The sequence below is a fragment of the Ambystoma mexicanum genome, chromosome 6q (genome assembly GCF_040938575.1).
Source record: "Ambystoma mexicanum isolate Mex_15411 chromosome 6q, UKY_AmexF1_1, whole genome shotgun sequence".
Lineage (NCBI taxonomy): Eukaryota > Metazoa > Chordata > Amphibia > Caudata > Ambystomatidae > Ambystoma > Ambystoma mexicanum.
In genome coordinates, this window is record NC_090937.1 from 739472965 (window position 1) to 739489007 (window position 16043).

General features: G+C 43.6%; 1 protein-coding gene across 2 annotated transcripts in view; it reads right to left on the reverse strand.

Annotated features, from left to right (window-relative positions):
- IQCM (IQ motif containing M) overlaps nucleotides 1–16043 on the reverse strand; it is a 1823621-nt gene that overhangs the window by 588221 nt on the left and 1219357 nt on the right. For both annotated transcript variants that reach the window (XM_069631255.1, XM_069631254.1), the window contains exon 9: nucleotides 4468–4592. In XM_069631255.1, coding sequence (XP_069487356.1) covers nucleotides 4468–4592 — 125 coding nt within the window. The remainder of the gene's footprint in view (nucleotides 1–4467; nucleotides 4593–16043) is intronic.

Sequence of the window (16043 nt, forward strand, 5' to 3'; positions counted from 1 at the left end):
TGCTGTTGACGTTTTGCTTTGCAGTTTCCTAAGTGTGGCCGAAGACACCTTTCTTTGAACATACCAGCCTTGTTTGCCTTCTGTTGGTCCTACTGAACTTTGTGCCAGTGCACATGTGGATCCATTACATTGGAAATATCTTCTCACTGGCAGGTCCTCAACCGGGTTGGCAAGCCATATTTACTGATCTTGTGTAGGAAAATGTGGTCCAGAGCATTCAGACTGGTAGATAATCTGTTTCCTTATGCCAAACCACGGTCCATTTGAACAATGCTACACTTTGGTAGAGCACGGAGGGAAGTGATTTCACACAATGGAAATGATGGGGCTGAAAGTTGGCTGCTGATTTATATGGCGGAGGTGGTTTCTCAGCTTCACTGAGATGAACAATCAGTTTGCTGTGTGAAGAGATAGAAGTTTACGATGTGCCAGATTAGTGGAAGTGGGTAGGCCTCCCCAGTGAACTAACACAATCTTTTACTTTGTTGAAAAGTGCCAAAGGGCTTCACTAGTTTCAGTCCTAAACATGACACTATATGGGCCTCATTACGAGTTTTGCAGTATAGGAAAAGTGCTGGTTAAAGTGCTGGTAATTCCTTGACCGTTTACTTTTACCACAAAGCAAAACTACAAGTTTGTCAGTAGGGGTCACTGATTTACCTCCCAGAGCTGGAGGTAAATCGGCTCCCACCCGCAAATAACTGCTGGTATTAGCGGCACTGGTAATAGCAGTGTCAGTTATACTGGCAATCCCCTCCATGGAGTCCTGTGGGACTCCGCAATGGGGATTTACCACCCTTTCCGCCATCTGTGATATTAGGCAGCGGAAACCGTGGGTCAATTTGCCAGTATCCTGCAGAATTACGGGCAGGAAACCAGCAAACTTATAATGAGGCCCGATATGCTGGTAGGGAGTGCCTGAAATTAAGATGTAAAATAAAGGGAGTGTGCGATGATCTGTCAACACGTTAAGAAATGATTGTGCAATGCATGGTTTAACTAATTACAGCACTAACTATCTACCAAAAATGACACATGAATAAACCTCATACTACCATCTAATCTGGACTTGCTCAAAGGTAGCACATTTCTGAAGGGGAGTGGTACATGCATTGGAAAGAGGATAATGTAAACAAAAATGTGTTAAATTGTATAAGGCCAAGTAAAAAGAGACAAACACAAGATAGAAATAACCATTCTGGGTTCAGACTTATCACAGCGTAGAACACTGGCAAGGTTTTCCAAATAATATCAAAACACTGGCATTTACTAACGTTTATCAAGATCCACGCTGCTTCAGATCAGACAAAAACAAAAATCACTTAGAAAAAAAATCCTGCTGTAAAACAATATTTGAGTCACATTCTCCAACTAGAAATGAAAGCATTCTACAAATGCGGCTTATAGGTGAATTTGCGTAAACACGCAATAACATGGATCCTCGAAGAAACTACAAATGAGTAGTAATGGCAAAATGTCATGCACATGGATGTTCCGTTCCAAATGCACTCTAAGACATACCCATGCATTGAAATGTGGATGTGTGTAAAATGTTTACGCACACATTTCATGCATGCGTGTCACGTTACCCCATAACGAACATGAGCTCGTATACAGGGAGCACGATAAGAAGCCACAATTAGTTGCAGAACACCTGAGGCCAGCACAGTATCCACTGACAGAACACTGGAATGTGACACATCAAGGTTTGGGCGACGACACGATGCTTTAGTGAACAAGCAGTGTGGAGATCACTAAAGCAAAAAGAAACAATGTGAAGCAAGATTAATACATGAATTTGGAGCACTAACAAAGGGCTGAAATATACAATGCAAAATGGCTGCATTTATTTGACAGTAAGCAAGTGGAAATTAAAATAAACAGTGAAGTCCACGATTATTGTTGACATATACCTGGAGGGAGACCCCCGCAATTCCCAACAAAGGCACCCCTATGATATATGTGATCAGATACACACTGATGCTAGTACAGACTGGGATTGATGAATGGCATCCAGGAAACAAAATACCAGAAAATACAAGTCAAAAATAAAAAGAAATGAAGAATAAAAAAAGTATACAAATAAACATATACAAAGTTGGATTAATACTGTTAAGTCAAGCAACATAAGACATATGAATAATTTCCTTTTTGTCTACTGCAATGGACCATGTAACATTTTCCCTACAACTAGCCCAGGGAGTAGAAATAGTATCTCATGACCAGTTATACCATGGAGCTCATTTTCTATAGTAGCGTAACGTGAATGGAAGGAGCAAAAGCCTTGTATGCCTTCCATTGACACCACCAGTTTAATTATTTGTATGGCGGAGAGGAGGGGCAGAATTCAATGTGTGTTTCCGCCACCTCCTTCCTCTTGGACATGCAAATGCTCGAGCATTTACACTGCCATAGATTTTCATGCTGGCGCAAATACTAGAGATCCCTATGGCTTCTTCTCGCTTCATAGGGATCCATTGTAAATACTGCCTGCCATGTTCGCTGAGTTCACAATTGAAAATAAACCCTGCCCAACATGCATGTCGGGCAGGGCTTAGTTGTAATTGTGAACGCTGATTGCCATGCGAGCATGGTAAGCGACGCTCACAATTAAAAGTAAACGCTGCATGATATTCCAGCAGGGGAGATAAGTGGGCGAACCCTCTTTTTTTATAAAGAGGGCTTGACTCGAGAGTCTAAGAGGTACAATAGAAAAGAAAGTGAGTCAAAGCTACCCTAACCAAAAGCGTGACAAAGGGTCACCAAGTTTGCAGTGGAGCTAGAAGACTGCTAGCTCAATAGACAAAAAACACCTGAAGATGTAGGAATGACAAAACAGGGTTTTAATTTAAACTAATAGTGAACAAAACAATTTTACAAACTGCGCCGTAGCGCTGAAGATATGCATTATTGAGCACATTAAGGTTGGCATATTTCTCAGTTAGTAGGAAGAGTGACAAACAGTTTTTATTGCGTGTATTGTTTTAAATGAAAATACATTTAACATTGTCGACACACAATTTTGTGTTTCTGGTTCGGTATAGATGGCTGGTGGCAGTGGCTGTAAAAATGGGACAGCGCTGCTGGAAAAGGTACCGAACGGTCTTCAGGACAGTTTGTTCAAGTCGGGTCGATGTTAAGAGAGAGGTCCGTCCACCGTGTACAGGTAAGTAGGCGCCTTCGTCGTGGTCTTGGTAATCCAGGGAGTTAGACTGGGAGGCTGTCTGCAAGCATCAGAGGCCTGGAGCTGATTCGTGGGAAACGAAGGTGGACGACGGCAAAAGCTCTTCTTCGGAGTAGCAGTCTTCTAGCTCCACTGCAAACCTGGTGACCCTTTGTCACGCTTTTGGTTGGGGTAGCTTTGACTCACTTTCTTTTCTATTGATATTCCAGCATACCAGGCAGCATTTAGTCATTTTGCCCAGCGAAGTGCAAAAGTGAAGGTCAAAGACGGCATACACCTTTTGTCCTGCCCTTTTGCACTCCGTCGTGCAAATGAGGAAAATGTGCTGCATCGAGTCGTTTACATTTCCATGCAAACGTAACAGGTCCCTGGTGTCAAATTAAACTTGGAAGCAGAATGAGCTTCTAGGAGTCTGGTATATGATATCGCGAGGACAACGTCTCAAAGTTCACAGATCAGCACTTTCTTTAAGTGATAGCACAGAGTGGCAAAATGTATATGTAATAAATGATCACCAAATATAGCATTGAACAAAACATAAAGATATGCAAAGATCTAAGTCTAGAGATTGTTATGATAAAAACAAGAGAACAAGAGAGTGAAAAGTTTCTCTCTGCTCATTACACATTTCAACGGTATCTAATGTCCTCCCTCGAATCTATAGCACACGGGGATGCTTGAGAGGCATATCCTGTAACGACTGACCTACGGATACAGATGAGAGGACCCACCCATCCATGAATTTAAGAAATTTGAAATAAAGAATTATTTAATTTACCTAGAATGTTAGATTGGGGGAACGCCGAGTGTCAAGTTCAAGGCACTCCCCCTACAGACCTGACAAGGTTGGAGGGGTTCGGTACAACGGATTGGGCAGAGGATAGTTTGCAATTTTGGTAATATTTATAACCACAGAGAGTGTCCCGGCCATCAGACCTACCTGAGATCAGTAAAAGCACTGACCAGCAACATTGTGACCCAAGTGCCTCTCCCAGACCTGTGTAATTAAAACGCAATTGCAATATTTAAAACATACCAGTGCTTGGATTGGACTGTGACGTTACCTACCTTCCATTCATACCCTGTTTCAAATACTCTCAATCAACCATTGGGTAGGGGGGGATTCAACACCTTCTGATAACCAAGGAACCTCACTTGAGGCTGCAAATCAATTCTGTGTGCTTCATTAGCTAAGCAACAAGGTTTGTCAAAAGATGAAACCTGCCCTAGCACAGATCACTGCAGCACCATAAAAGTATCATGTTGAAATTCATAGCACCCACCTGCTCATCCTAAAACCGGTTCCGTTTGTATCGATTTGTCTTTCTGTATCTCCATCTCTACGCTCAGGCTTTGTAGAGGGATTTGGGTGGATTTTCTGCGTCAGTTGATCAAGGCAAGTGGTATCCTAAATCGCAAAAAAGTATTTTTAATTCCTTAAAAAACATCAAAAAAGCATTAAGCTGATAGATGAAGCTTTCAAAGATAACATTGGAATATACATGATTGGCCCTGATATATTGTTCTGCTGCAATACAAACTCAAAAGATTCCATGATGGATATTTTTAAATGTGTGTTGGTTATTGCGTACAGTTCTCACAGGTAATCGTTATGACTGCAAGCACTATTCTTCCTGAGCAGAATCCTTGCAAAGTGGAGTCTTTCCCACATGTATGCAGGAAGTCCTGGGTATAAGATTACAAGCCTGAGTCTTGGGGTCTAGCCCAACCCAGCTAAAAGGGGTGGTACACAACAGAGCTTGTACAGAGAATCCCACTGATTTAATCCAAGGCCCAAATGGGCCAACAGCAACCACTCGAAAATCAGGTGGTTGGGATGTAAGGACTGTTACAAGGGAATAGTAGGACTAGGAGTAATGAGAATTAGCTACAGGTAATCCAGGGATTAACCCGGCTTCCCTTTTCATCAGCTTAGTCTTACAAAAGGAGTTAAACCAAAACAGACAAAGCCTTTGGACAAAACAGGAAATTAATCAACCTCTCTTGTGCTTCACAATCAGAAATGGCTCACTATAGAGAACATAGGCCAGACTCTCCATCTCCTGTACTTGAGAGCAACATTTCAACATTCTGCTTTTTTTCATCCTTGTCTCAACATCACATTTTTGCTAGGAATTTGGCCCCAATTTATTTTCGATACAAACCAGACACAACCTTCTAAGACAATGTCTATCATTTTGCCGGCTGGCGTCTTTTTCTCAGGCAAGAGGGGGCTAAGCAGCAGTTCCTGCATGCTCTGCCCAGAACACACATGGACATAGATGAGCAGTCCTTTCCAGTATATAGGCATTTGGGCTCCCTTTGTTGCCATTGCGCGGGGAGGCTTGCAGATAGACAGCACCGCTGAGAAACACCCAATCGACTTGGGCCAGGATATGTCTGCTGGAATCTCCCCTACTAGCACTGACACGATGCCCACTTTATTTCAGGACCCCCATAAAGGTTTGCCATTTTTTTCATTGTATTTTATTTTCAGGGATATTTAATCATGGGGCCCCATTCATGCGAATCTGGAGCACTGAGTTGAGCAAAGTATCGTTAGATGAGGTGAACTGGCTCTGACCTACTGTTAGCTATTGTAGCCCCTTATCTAAAGAATCTGCTAGCTGGCATAGCATGAAGCATATGACTTACTGTTCCTGAAAGCACCATTTGTACATTGAGCTCTTTTTTCTTGGTTGAGTTGGCCAACTCTTTCACAAATTTCACCACTATTCTGGCCCCCATTTATCACTTAATTTCATTCCAAGTTAGCTCCTTGCCATTCAGTGTGGGTCAAAACACCTTCACCTGCATAACCTGGCCCTGGTCAAAAATGCACTGTGAGGAGACTGGGCCAGAGACGTCCTTTCTAGCATGTAGGTGTTCAGGTGCCAGTTGTTCACCATAACATTGGTGGGGCCAACGATGTGCGTTCACCTGCTATCCCCCAATCCATTCAATAGTGTTGAACCCCTCCTCAACTGGGTGATCCCCTCAATCAAATGGACAAGTGTTTTCTATCCGCTCCACCAGCGTTATTTTGTCAAACATACGTCAGGCACTAATGAGTGGCAGGTGTGTTTTCTTTAAATGTATTGTTATTTATTTATTTAGTATTTCTTGTTTTTACAGAGTAGTCTATTCCCAGTGTCCTTGTGAAACTGAATTGTTGGGCACAGTTCTCGACAATCACAAGACCAGTGATTTGTGACTCAAAATAAGCAATGGGAGCCTTTCAGTTGACAAAGTCGATGGGAAGAAAAATAAATAAATTGCCCAGAGGCAGCTCTCTGAGGCAATTGGTCTTCTATCCTGTACAAGCATGCATCTTGTGTCGGCCAATAATACACATCTTAACTGAAAACAAGTCGGGATTTTCAAAAACAATACAAAGGGAATCATAATAACCTATGGCGCCATGCTTGTTAGATGCTTGTTCAAAAGTCAAGCAACCAGTGGGGGGTACAAGGTTCAAAGGTGGCTACCCCAGACAGGTGAATGTAGTCAGAGAGGAGATAGCCAAGAAGGACAGTCGAGGGCTAAGTCTGTGCTTGAGCCAGGACACCCCCACCCCCTATACGACCATAAATGGCATGTGTCTTTGGAGCAGTGCAGCAGCTCCTCTTTTTCAGACTCCAGAAGCATGCCTTAGAGTACTTCACTGTGGCAGTAGAGAGTCTCATAGCTGCAACAGGCATTGGAGGCACCTCCGATTACTGTATACCAGTAGACTGAAGAAGCGCTCCATTTGTCTGTCACTCCAGCAACAAACCTCAGTCATTTTGAAGTCAGTATACTCTACTGTCCATGCCTGCATACCTCACTTCATTTGGAAGATGCTCATCCAGTCCTGGCTTTATATTGGAATTCTGTGAATCGTTATTTTCCTTAAATCATTATGAACATAAAAATACATGTCCCGGAATGCATGGGGCATTCTGGAATCTACTACACACAACACACACATCTTGTAGGTCTCTGCGTAACAGACACAGTTGAAGCCCCTGGCTTGCGAGGAATAATCCCTCTTACATATTATTTCAGCTTGGCTTGTATAGGTTGTGGGCACACGTTAAGTCTCTACTCCCTGATTTAAGTGCCTACGGACTGATCTGATTGCAGTGGAAAAGATGTTATGTAACATATATGTTTGCCATTTGATTTTTCTTATTTTAGCTATACATATTTTGTATATCTTGATGGCCTTGAGTATGTTTGTATCTTCCATCTTGTATATCTTGTTCGATTACTCCTATACAGTGTGTGGTTTGTAATTATAGGGATTTGTACTTTGCTATCTGCCCATGAGACTATTTTAAGGTCACTCAGTTGTATGTTACATAGGCTACATATTGCAATGCCTTATGACATGATAAATGTTTTTGCTTATGTCTTTTATGTTTTTTTATGTCTCTTTTATGACTATGCTTATGTTTTTGTAAAGTCCACCTTTTGGACTATACCACAATAAAGTAATTATTATATTATTATACCAGGCCATGTGCAAAGATATTTGCGTAAGCTTTGGCTCCACAATGTGAACCATGTTTTATTTGCATTTTAAAATGGAACTCTTACTGTATCACTTAGTGCTTGCATAGGTAGTTGGAAACGCATACCACACAAAGAAAGAAGCTGTCCTTCTCACTGACCTCTTCCACACAGCACTGCTTCTTGAAAGTAGCATTTCCAATTCATTCCCACCAGACCGAGTGCTGTGTCCTATAGTGTTAACCCTCGAGGGTACTTTGCACTGCATCAATGAATTCCTTCTTGCTGGAGTGTGAAGTGCTGCCCTCAAGGTGACCACCCTCGGCTGTAGCAACTCAGCACTTCAAACATAAAAAAGTAAGACATTCATGATAGAACTTCTGCTGACATGACAATAGCCCCTGCAATACTAAAAAAAGAAGGAGAGATTGCCAAGTGTGCATTTCTCATTTCTCACATGGCTCATTCTGAACTTTGCCAAGAGCTGATCCAATCAGACAGCAACAATCACCAAATGGAGGCCAACAAGTTCAACAACAAAAAGCGGGCATTGCCATGCAAAAAGCTCACCTTCATCAGTTCACCGGCTTTGTGATGGGATGCCTGCCATGAGAAGGAAAGGGACAATGTGAGCCTAAAGTCCAAGAAGATCCTAGCACCACTAGTAAAGAAAAATGTCTACTTTACCAACCCAGGTTAATTATTGCACTCCACTGCACTTTAAAGTGTTCCTGTTTTCTCAATTTCCCTCCTACCTTTAACTATTATGCTTTCTATTTCTGTATTGACATCGGAAGGGTTTGGTACTGTATGAGGGCACATTACTGTCTGTTGTGTTCTTCCCAGTACAGCTGATTGCATCCCTTCCCATTATTATGGTGGTGCTGATTTTCTATTTGGCATTAGAAGGGTTTGATACTTCCTAGGAGTACAATACTGTGTGTTATGTTCTTCACATGTGTGAGGGCCCATGGCATTGCCAGTGCTAGACGTTGTCATGGGGAGTGTTGCCACTGGACGACACTGTGAGGGGGGATTAAGATCAGGGGCCAGATCAGCCTCCCTATGATCTCAGAAATGGAGTGGAGGTGCAAGGAGGGCACACTGCACCAGTGGATGACACCACCACTGTGTGGGGGAAAGCAGCAGGATTCATAACCTGCCTACAATCTTGTTGGTGAGATGATGTTCAGGAATTATCTTCAAATGAGGAAAAAAGACTTCAAGTGTCTGCAAAAGCCTGGAACCTGCAAGGATTCCCCCACAGTCTGCACTCCTGAATGGATAGGATTTACACTAAACTGTGCAGCCAAAGGCAGCATTTTAATCTAAGGGACAATGTGCACCTGTTAATAGATACAGTCCTTTTTAATCCGGGTGATGGTAGTGTGTTGTTGAGGGATACCTTTGAGAGAGTGGGTAGAATTTCGGGTCATAAGATAAATTGTGAAAAAACAGACTTGTAGGTGGGGGGATTTTGCGACATAGATTCTCATGTAAAATATTTGGGGGTTTATCTGATCTGAGATTTGAGGAAAATTGTTGAGTTTAATGTGAGTAACATTTCCGTGGAACTTGTTGAGGGATGTGAGGAAATGGGAGAAATTACCATTGGGTATTTGGGCTAAGATCAATGCCATTAAAATGTCCCTTCTGCCAAAGGATCTAAATATGATTCAGTCCCTCCCCCTGCTATTCCTGAAGAAATTGTTGAAAGTATTGATAAAATCTTTCAGAACTTTTCATGGGGCAAGAATAAGAGCCCAAAGATCCCAAGATTTTTTCTAATGCAAAGTGTTCGGGAGGGTGACTTTGGTTACCCAGATCTTGTTAATTATCACAGAGGGTTTTTATGAAAAAAGGCGACCCACTACTTTGTGTCGGAGAACTCCATGGAACCACTTTAGATGACTATAGAGAAAGACACGTTTTCTCCTTTTTTGATGAATAAAATGTATTCGAAGGAAAAATGTCAAATGTAAGTCTCAAATGCAAGTGCCTCTCGAATCACACGAGATGAACTTGTCTTGTGGTTGACGTCCAATGACCAGAACTTGTGGATACACTATGGACCTTTGCTTTGTCACAACCTGCGAACAAAACACTATGTTGACGGAGCTGGATCTCAAGGGGGTTACTGAAGATAGGTGACATGTTGCGGGAGGGGCGGGTGGTGTCTTTTGAGGATCTTTGGCGTCAATTTGGTTTGGGGAGTAGGTTGGGTAGATTTAGGGAATTAGAGTCACTTTTATTACAAATGATGGGTATGTTGTCTGTTCCAATGGAAGCTGAACCGGGTGCATGTCCTATATTTGCGTCATCACCTCGTATGGTATCCACGTTCCTTAGTACAATGCCTATCGATCTGTTATATGTTGAATCCTGGGACAGGTTATGACTAACTAAGGAGGAAGAATTGGGGTGTAACATCTGGGATAAGGAGTGGGGGTGGATTCAGAACGCTGGATTTAGGAGTAAATTGGACCTGAATTTGCAACTTACCCAACAGAAGATTTTGGGTTGCCTATATTGGACGGATGCATAGTTTGGTTCAAATGACGTGTGCCGGGGCTAGAGTAAGGGGCGGGGTACGTTGTTACATATGTTGCAGGTTTGTCCCAAAGTGTGTCAATTTTGGAAGGGTGTGCTGGACAGAATGGACACAATTTTATCTATGGGTTATCCGAGGATGCTTTTGCAAGTTCTTGTATTGTCTGGCAGAGGAAGATGTGAGATTGCTAGGTGGTATGGGCAGTGGATAGACAAAGCATTGGTGGTGAAGGCAACGCAGGCCCTAAAGGTGTGGAAAACCAGGAAAAAGCCACTGGTAGCGAATTGGCTGAATGATTTGCAGGTTTTGTCAGACTTCGAGAGAGTTTTGTTCTGTGGGCTAGGTCAGGAGGACTTTTATTTGGATCTTTGAGTGCCCTTTCACAATCGGTATGGTTAGTATTAATTGCTTTGTGTTGTACTGTGTTCTAGTGGCTGCAGGGAGACCTGGGTGTGTATCATGGCTGTCTATGTGTGTCTGGTTGTCTGTATGTGGTGTGTCTCAATGTTTCATGTGTTTGCTTGTAGTCAGGTCTAGGGAGGGTATGTTGAGGAATGGTAACATTGTGTTATTTACTGGATTTGTTTGTTTATTTATTTATTTTATTTTTTTCTTTTGCTTTTGAACTGAATTTTCAATGCTTTGATAAATATTGTATTGAGTGGCAGGACACTATGCTATTCCCGGTGGGGTTTATTCCTATTCTGTTGTACCTCATGCATATCATTTGGTTTGGCTTTCTTTATGTGACAAAATATAAAATATGTAAATAAGCACAAGGGTAGCATAGAAGCGGGCTGCACAGGCCCAGCTGCAGCAGGGGACACTGTCTACTATTAATTTACAATATATTGTTGAGAAACAACCCCAGCATGAAATGACATGCTGGTGCCCAGGACGTGAACCCCACCATTCCACGTCTTGCACTAGACCTGTTCAAATATTTGGCCACTTTTCAATAGTATCAAGAACGGTATCAACAGTCAATTTAGAATGGTTGAATATCAAGGCATTCCTGTCTCTTAGGAAGATTCACAGGGGATCACAACGAGCGCATTAAGGACATCATCAAATAATTATTGCAGACAAAGCCGTCTGGGGCCTAGGACCAAAATATCTCCAGCTTTCTCTTCTGAAGTATCTTCCTACTCGAGCTCTCCACTCCTCCACCTCCAAATTATTGAGGGTCAGTTGCTTTTCAAAGCAACAATTTGAGGTCAGATCTCTCTCTTCGGCTGGCGCCTTCCTCTGGAACAGCCTCCCTGCCTCTCTGTAACTTGAGCAGAACCATCTATGGTTCCAGAAGCAGCTCAGGACTTTCCTCTTTGCTTCTGCCTTCTCTCTTCCTCTCCCCTGCTGATCTCCTGCCTGATACCGCACTGGTTACCTGGCTACCCTCTGAACCACGGCCCAGGTCCCTGGCATCGCAGTTGCACACCTGCACTATCTAGCACTTGCTGTCTACACTTAACCCCTGCCACCTGCTGGCCGCACTTCTTGCTTTTCAATGTTTTCGATGCTATGTCCTGGCCTTGCTCCTCCTCCCCTTCTCCCTCCCCTGCACTTGCACGATCTCAATGTCACTGTGCCTAGTAAGATCGTTGTCTTGTCCCCTTTTTCCCCTCCCCTGACTTGTCGCGCCTTGAAACACATGTGTATAGGCGCACTATAAATCAAAAATCATACCATATCAGATGCTCCATCAACATGGAGGGCTAACTTTGCGTCTCCAATCTCCTGTGGCACACCTGTGGCAACACCCAACCCGCATTTAGTGCCTCCCTTAGTCAAGCATGTCTCTCTCCCATCCACCGCAGACGAACACACAACCTTCCTTAAGCCTCCGATGATTCATCCTAATACACAAATCCCCTGCTATAACACTTGATGAATGTACTCATTTTTGATGCACCTATTTATTTACTATGAAATTCCAGTTGAATCAATATATGCAAATACAAGAAAAAACAAAGAAACAGTACACCTCTGTTTAAGAATGTCCTCTCCCTGTCTATGGAAATGGTTCTCACATTCAGGAAATCAAAACGTCCCTTGACTTTATTTACAGGGGTACACTAGGCGACCTGCAGACAAAATGATCACCTGGGATCTGAACATCCCCTTGCCACCAAGAGAATATATGGCCAGGAGTCTGCAATCTGCAGCTCGCCAGGTGATTTAGACTACAACTCCTGTGGCCCCTCCCATTGGCTATGCTGGCTAGGGCTGATGAGAGTTGCATTTCCTGTTCGAAGTGGCAAAGCTAGTAGAAACAGCTCTCGCAGCTAAAAGCAAAGTATGGGGGAGTTTGAGTCCCACCCCCATTCACCATGCCCCTTTCAACTCCAAACACACCCTGTAGCAAACAGAATGATCACACACCTACTGTTCTGACTACAATGTGCACTGTCAGGCATAGCTGCAGGATATGGGCATTGTTCATCAGACTAAATACTGCTCACAGGCACATGGGAACTCAGAAATGTTCACATCACTTGACATTACTAAATACCAGGGTATAGGAGCATACAATTAGGAGGGCGGGGTGCAATCTGTGGCAGTTATTTTGGAATAAAACTCTTATGATCCCTCCATCCTCCACATTGACTATGCTGGCTAGGCTGATGGGAGTTACAGTCCAGAACATTTAGTGAGCTAAAGGTGGTACAAACAGCTCCCAAACTAGAAGTATTGTGTGGTTTAGTCACAGACCCGTGCCCCTGCACGTGCCCCCACGCCCCCAAAATCATTATGCATTAAAGAGAAAGGTTGCACAACTACAGTTCACTCCACAGAATGTCCTCACTGGAAATGACTGAATAGGGGCGTTGCCTATCTGAATGAGTGCTGCTCACAGTGTCTCAGATTCTAAAACAGGCAGGGGAAACGTGTGTCCTATTACAAGCGACAAAAGTAACACTGTTCAGTAGATGGGCATTAGACGGCATGAAAATCCTGAAACAGAAAGATGGTCAAGGCGTAACTACTGTAATAATGGGAACCCCCTGCATTAGTGCTGTATACAGTAGGATGTTTCCCCACACTTTAACATCGTGTAGTATAACTAATCAAATCTTTATACTAAATGTGCTTGCACGATGGCAGAGGAAAGTGGGCCATCTTCGGAGTAGTGAGAAAAGAAACAAGCTTTGACAATGCAAACAGTTAGGGCTTTGGTGTAGGCATGGTAGAGGCACTTGCCAAGCACAGCCGTAGTGGTATTTACTGGCCATTGATGCTTGCAGGTGCAAAATGGTGCGAGTATCTGGACATCGAAAAGCAGTGCCTGGCAAATGCCTAACCTATACACAAGCCAAAACTGGGACTTCACTGAAGGACATGTAGAGTGTTTATAAATCAAGTGCTTGAAGGCAACCAGGTTAAGACATGTTTATTACACCAGTAGCAGGTTTACAATTCCAATTAAGTCATTAACTCTCAGTTTACTGCTTTGAAAAAACACAGGCAGGCACTTCGAGTGCACATTTTGATGGTAAGGCTTGATTAAGCGAGCTCAAAGAGTTCCCATGAGGAGGTGTTTTGGGTGGGGGAAGGTGGCAGGAACTGGATTGGAATGACCATAGCGATTGGCATGGGCACAGGCAGTAAATGGGTGGGCATATAACCAAAGAACACCCCCAGACTTTGTGTCCCTCCTCATATACCATTTCTCCCTATCTGTACTCAAATGCAATAGTTTCGACTTTTGCATTAGACATCTAACAGCCCAAACTACCAATTATGTAACCTTATCCTGTGTGGACTTTAGAACACCACCTTAATGTGCATCGTCCCGATCAGTAGTTTTTACATTGCACTTGCAGATGTTGTGTTGTTTTTCCACGTGCATGTTAGAGGGGCATAACCATGTGCACAGAACCTTTCAAGAACCAGGCACATGCATCTGGGAACTTCTATATCTGCACAAAACTGGCTGGGGGAAATGTATTATTATGACCAATTTCTCTGCTTAGGGATGAACTTTGTCCTTGTCCTTGTGGAACGTCAAATAAGGCAGTTTTGAAGAAAATGCCTATATTTCCCCTACTGGTCTCGCCAAAGTAATTGCCACCATATGCGATCTGATGCTGCAGAAACAAACTTCTCTCTTCTTTGCAGTGTCTCCCAGGCCTTCAGCATGCACGCACATTCAGGAACATTTACAGAGTGCAGACCATGATGATCGGCAACCTGCTAAATATAGGCCTGGTGGCCTTGGCAGCTCCTTCTTCCTTGTGGGAGGCACGTCCGCCGTACCTGCTCCATACTCAGGATCAGACTGTCCTATAGGGCAATAGGCCCATGGCCGAACAGAAAAGGCAAAATGCTGGTGTGGGACAGTTTTTTGGGTCAAACTGGGCCACTTTTTGCCCAATGTCGGTCAGTATGAGCTACTTCATTAAGGGGCTAGTAGTTGTGACCAATGCTGCTGGATAAATATTCTTTAAAAAGCACAATTTGCATCACATTTTATCGAAACACCCCCCCTTGGATGATATCCAAACAGTGTCACAAAAGGAATGATTAGCCATTTGCTACTGTGGGCCACTTTTTCATTGTTGCCCAAGATCCTTTTGTGGCCCAGTCTGACCCTGTCAACAGTGGCCTAGCAATGGAGGAAATGGAAAGGTGGAGTAGGAGTTGTGTCTGCGTGTCTCTGAGAGACTGGGAAGGGGTGGGGCAGGGCACAGGGGCCCACTCCCCATTTGTCTGCCTGGCGAGTGTTAAATCCGCCTCTGCCACTCGCCTTCCAGGGCTAACCACTAGAAGACTGTTCCCGGAATACTCACCTGCCAGGAAGAAAACTCCTACAACTAACTTCACACTTAATGGCAATATTGATTCCAGTATTCTCCACACCAATCTCTCGGTACGATTTCACAGTCACTTGGCTTTTGGCAATGTGAGCTATACGTTTTCCCAAAAGTATCTCTCTTATAAGGGGAGTTCTGCCTTGCATGCTTTAGTGAGGTTTCCTCACAACTTCTTGGCCGATAGTAATGCTGGTTATGAGCTTTTCCCAGGGGTTGTCTTAGTATGGTTTTCTCATAGCCCCTTGGCTGTGGGTAGTATGGGTTAGAGGCCGTCCCCACTGATAATTCTCCCAAAGTCTTTTGACAGCCTGTTGGCTGTTTATAATGATGGTCATAAGCTTTCCCCTCCCTTAGTCCCTTACAAAGAAACCTTCATATATGCTACTTTGCTTCATTTTCTTCAATTATTCTGTATTCACAAAATAATCTTTGCTTATATTCGTCAATTGTTCGGTATTCCAAATTGTGACTTTGCAACAGCTTGCATGTAGGGAGCGCCCCAGGGTCGGCCTTCACACTCTGCCAACTCACCGGTCCTCTGTGGCGTCTCCCTCTTGCTGTTAGGCTTTGTGGCAGTCCCCCTGAGTCCAGTCTACTTTCTCTCCTGCTTCTGCGAGCCGCTGGTAAGATGTGCACCGGTCTTTAGGAGCAATGACAGCTCTGTTGATCTTCTGCAACTTCACCGGTCTGCCACATGCTGCTCTCGGAGCTTGTCTCCTCCTGAGCTGGCCTTCTTCTTAGTATGCTGCTTTCCGCTGCACGTACTCTGCAGTTTTCAACTATTTCACCCTTTGTGATGATATCTGATAGCAGCTTCTTTTCATGGCTGCTCCTGCACCTCAGATGACTTTGGCATCCTCAGTCAAGCCTCCTGATTGGCCATTCAATGCTCCATGGTTTCTCTTCATTCCACAGCTTTGCCTCATCTTCGATTTTAAATATCCTGCACAGGTTCTTTGAGTGGCAGTAACTAGATCACACCTTATTCGCCATTCTGAGT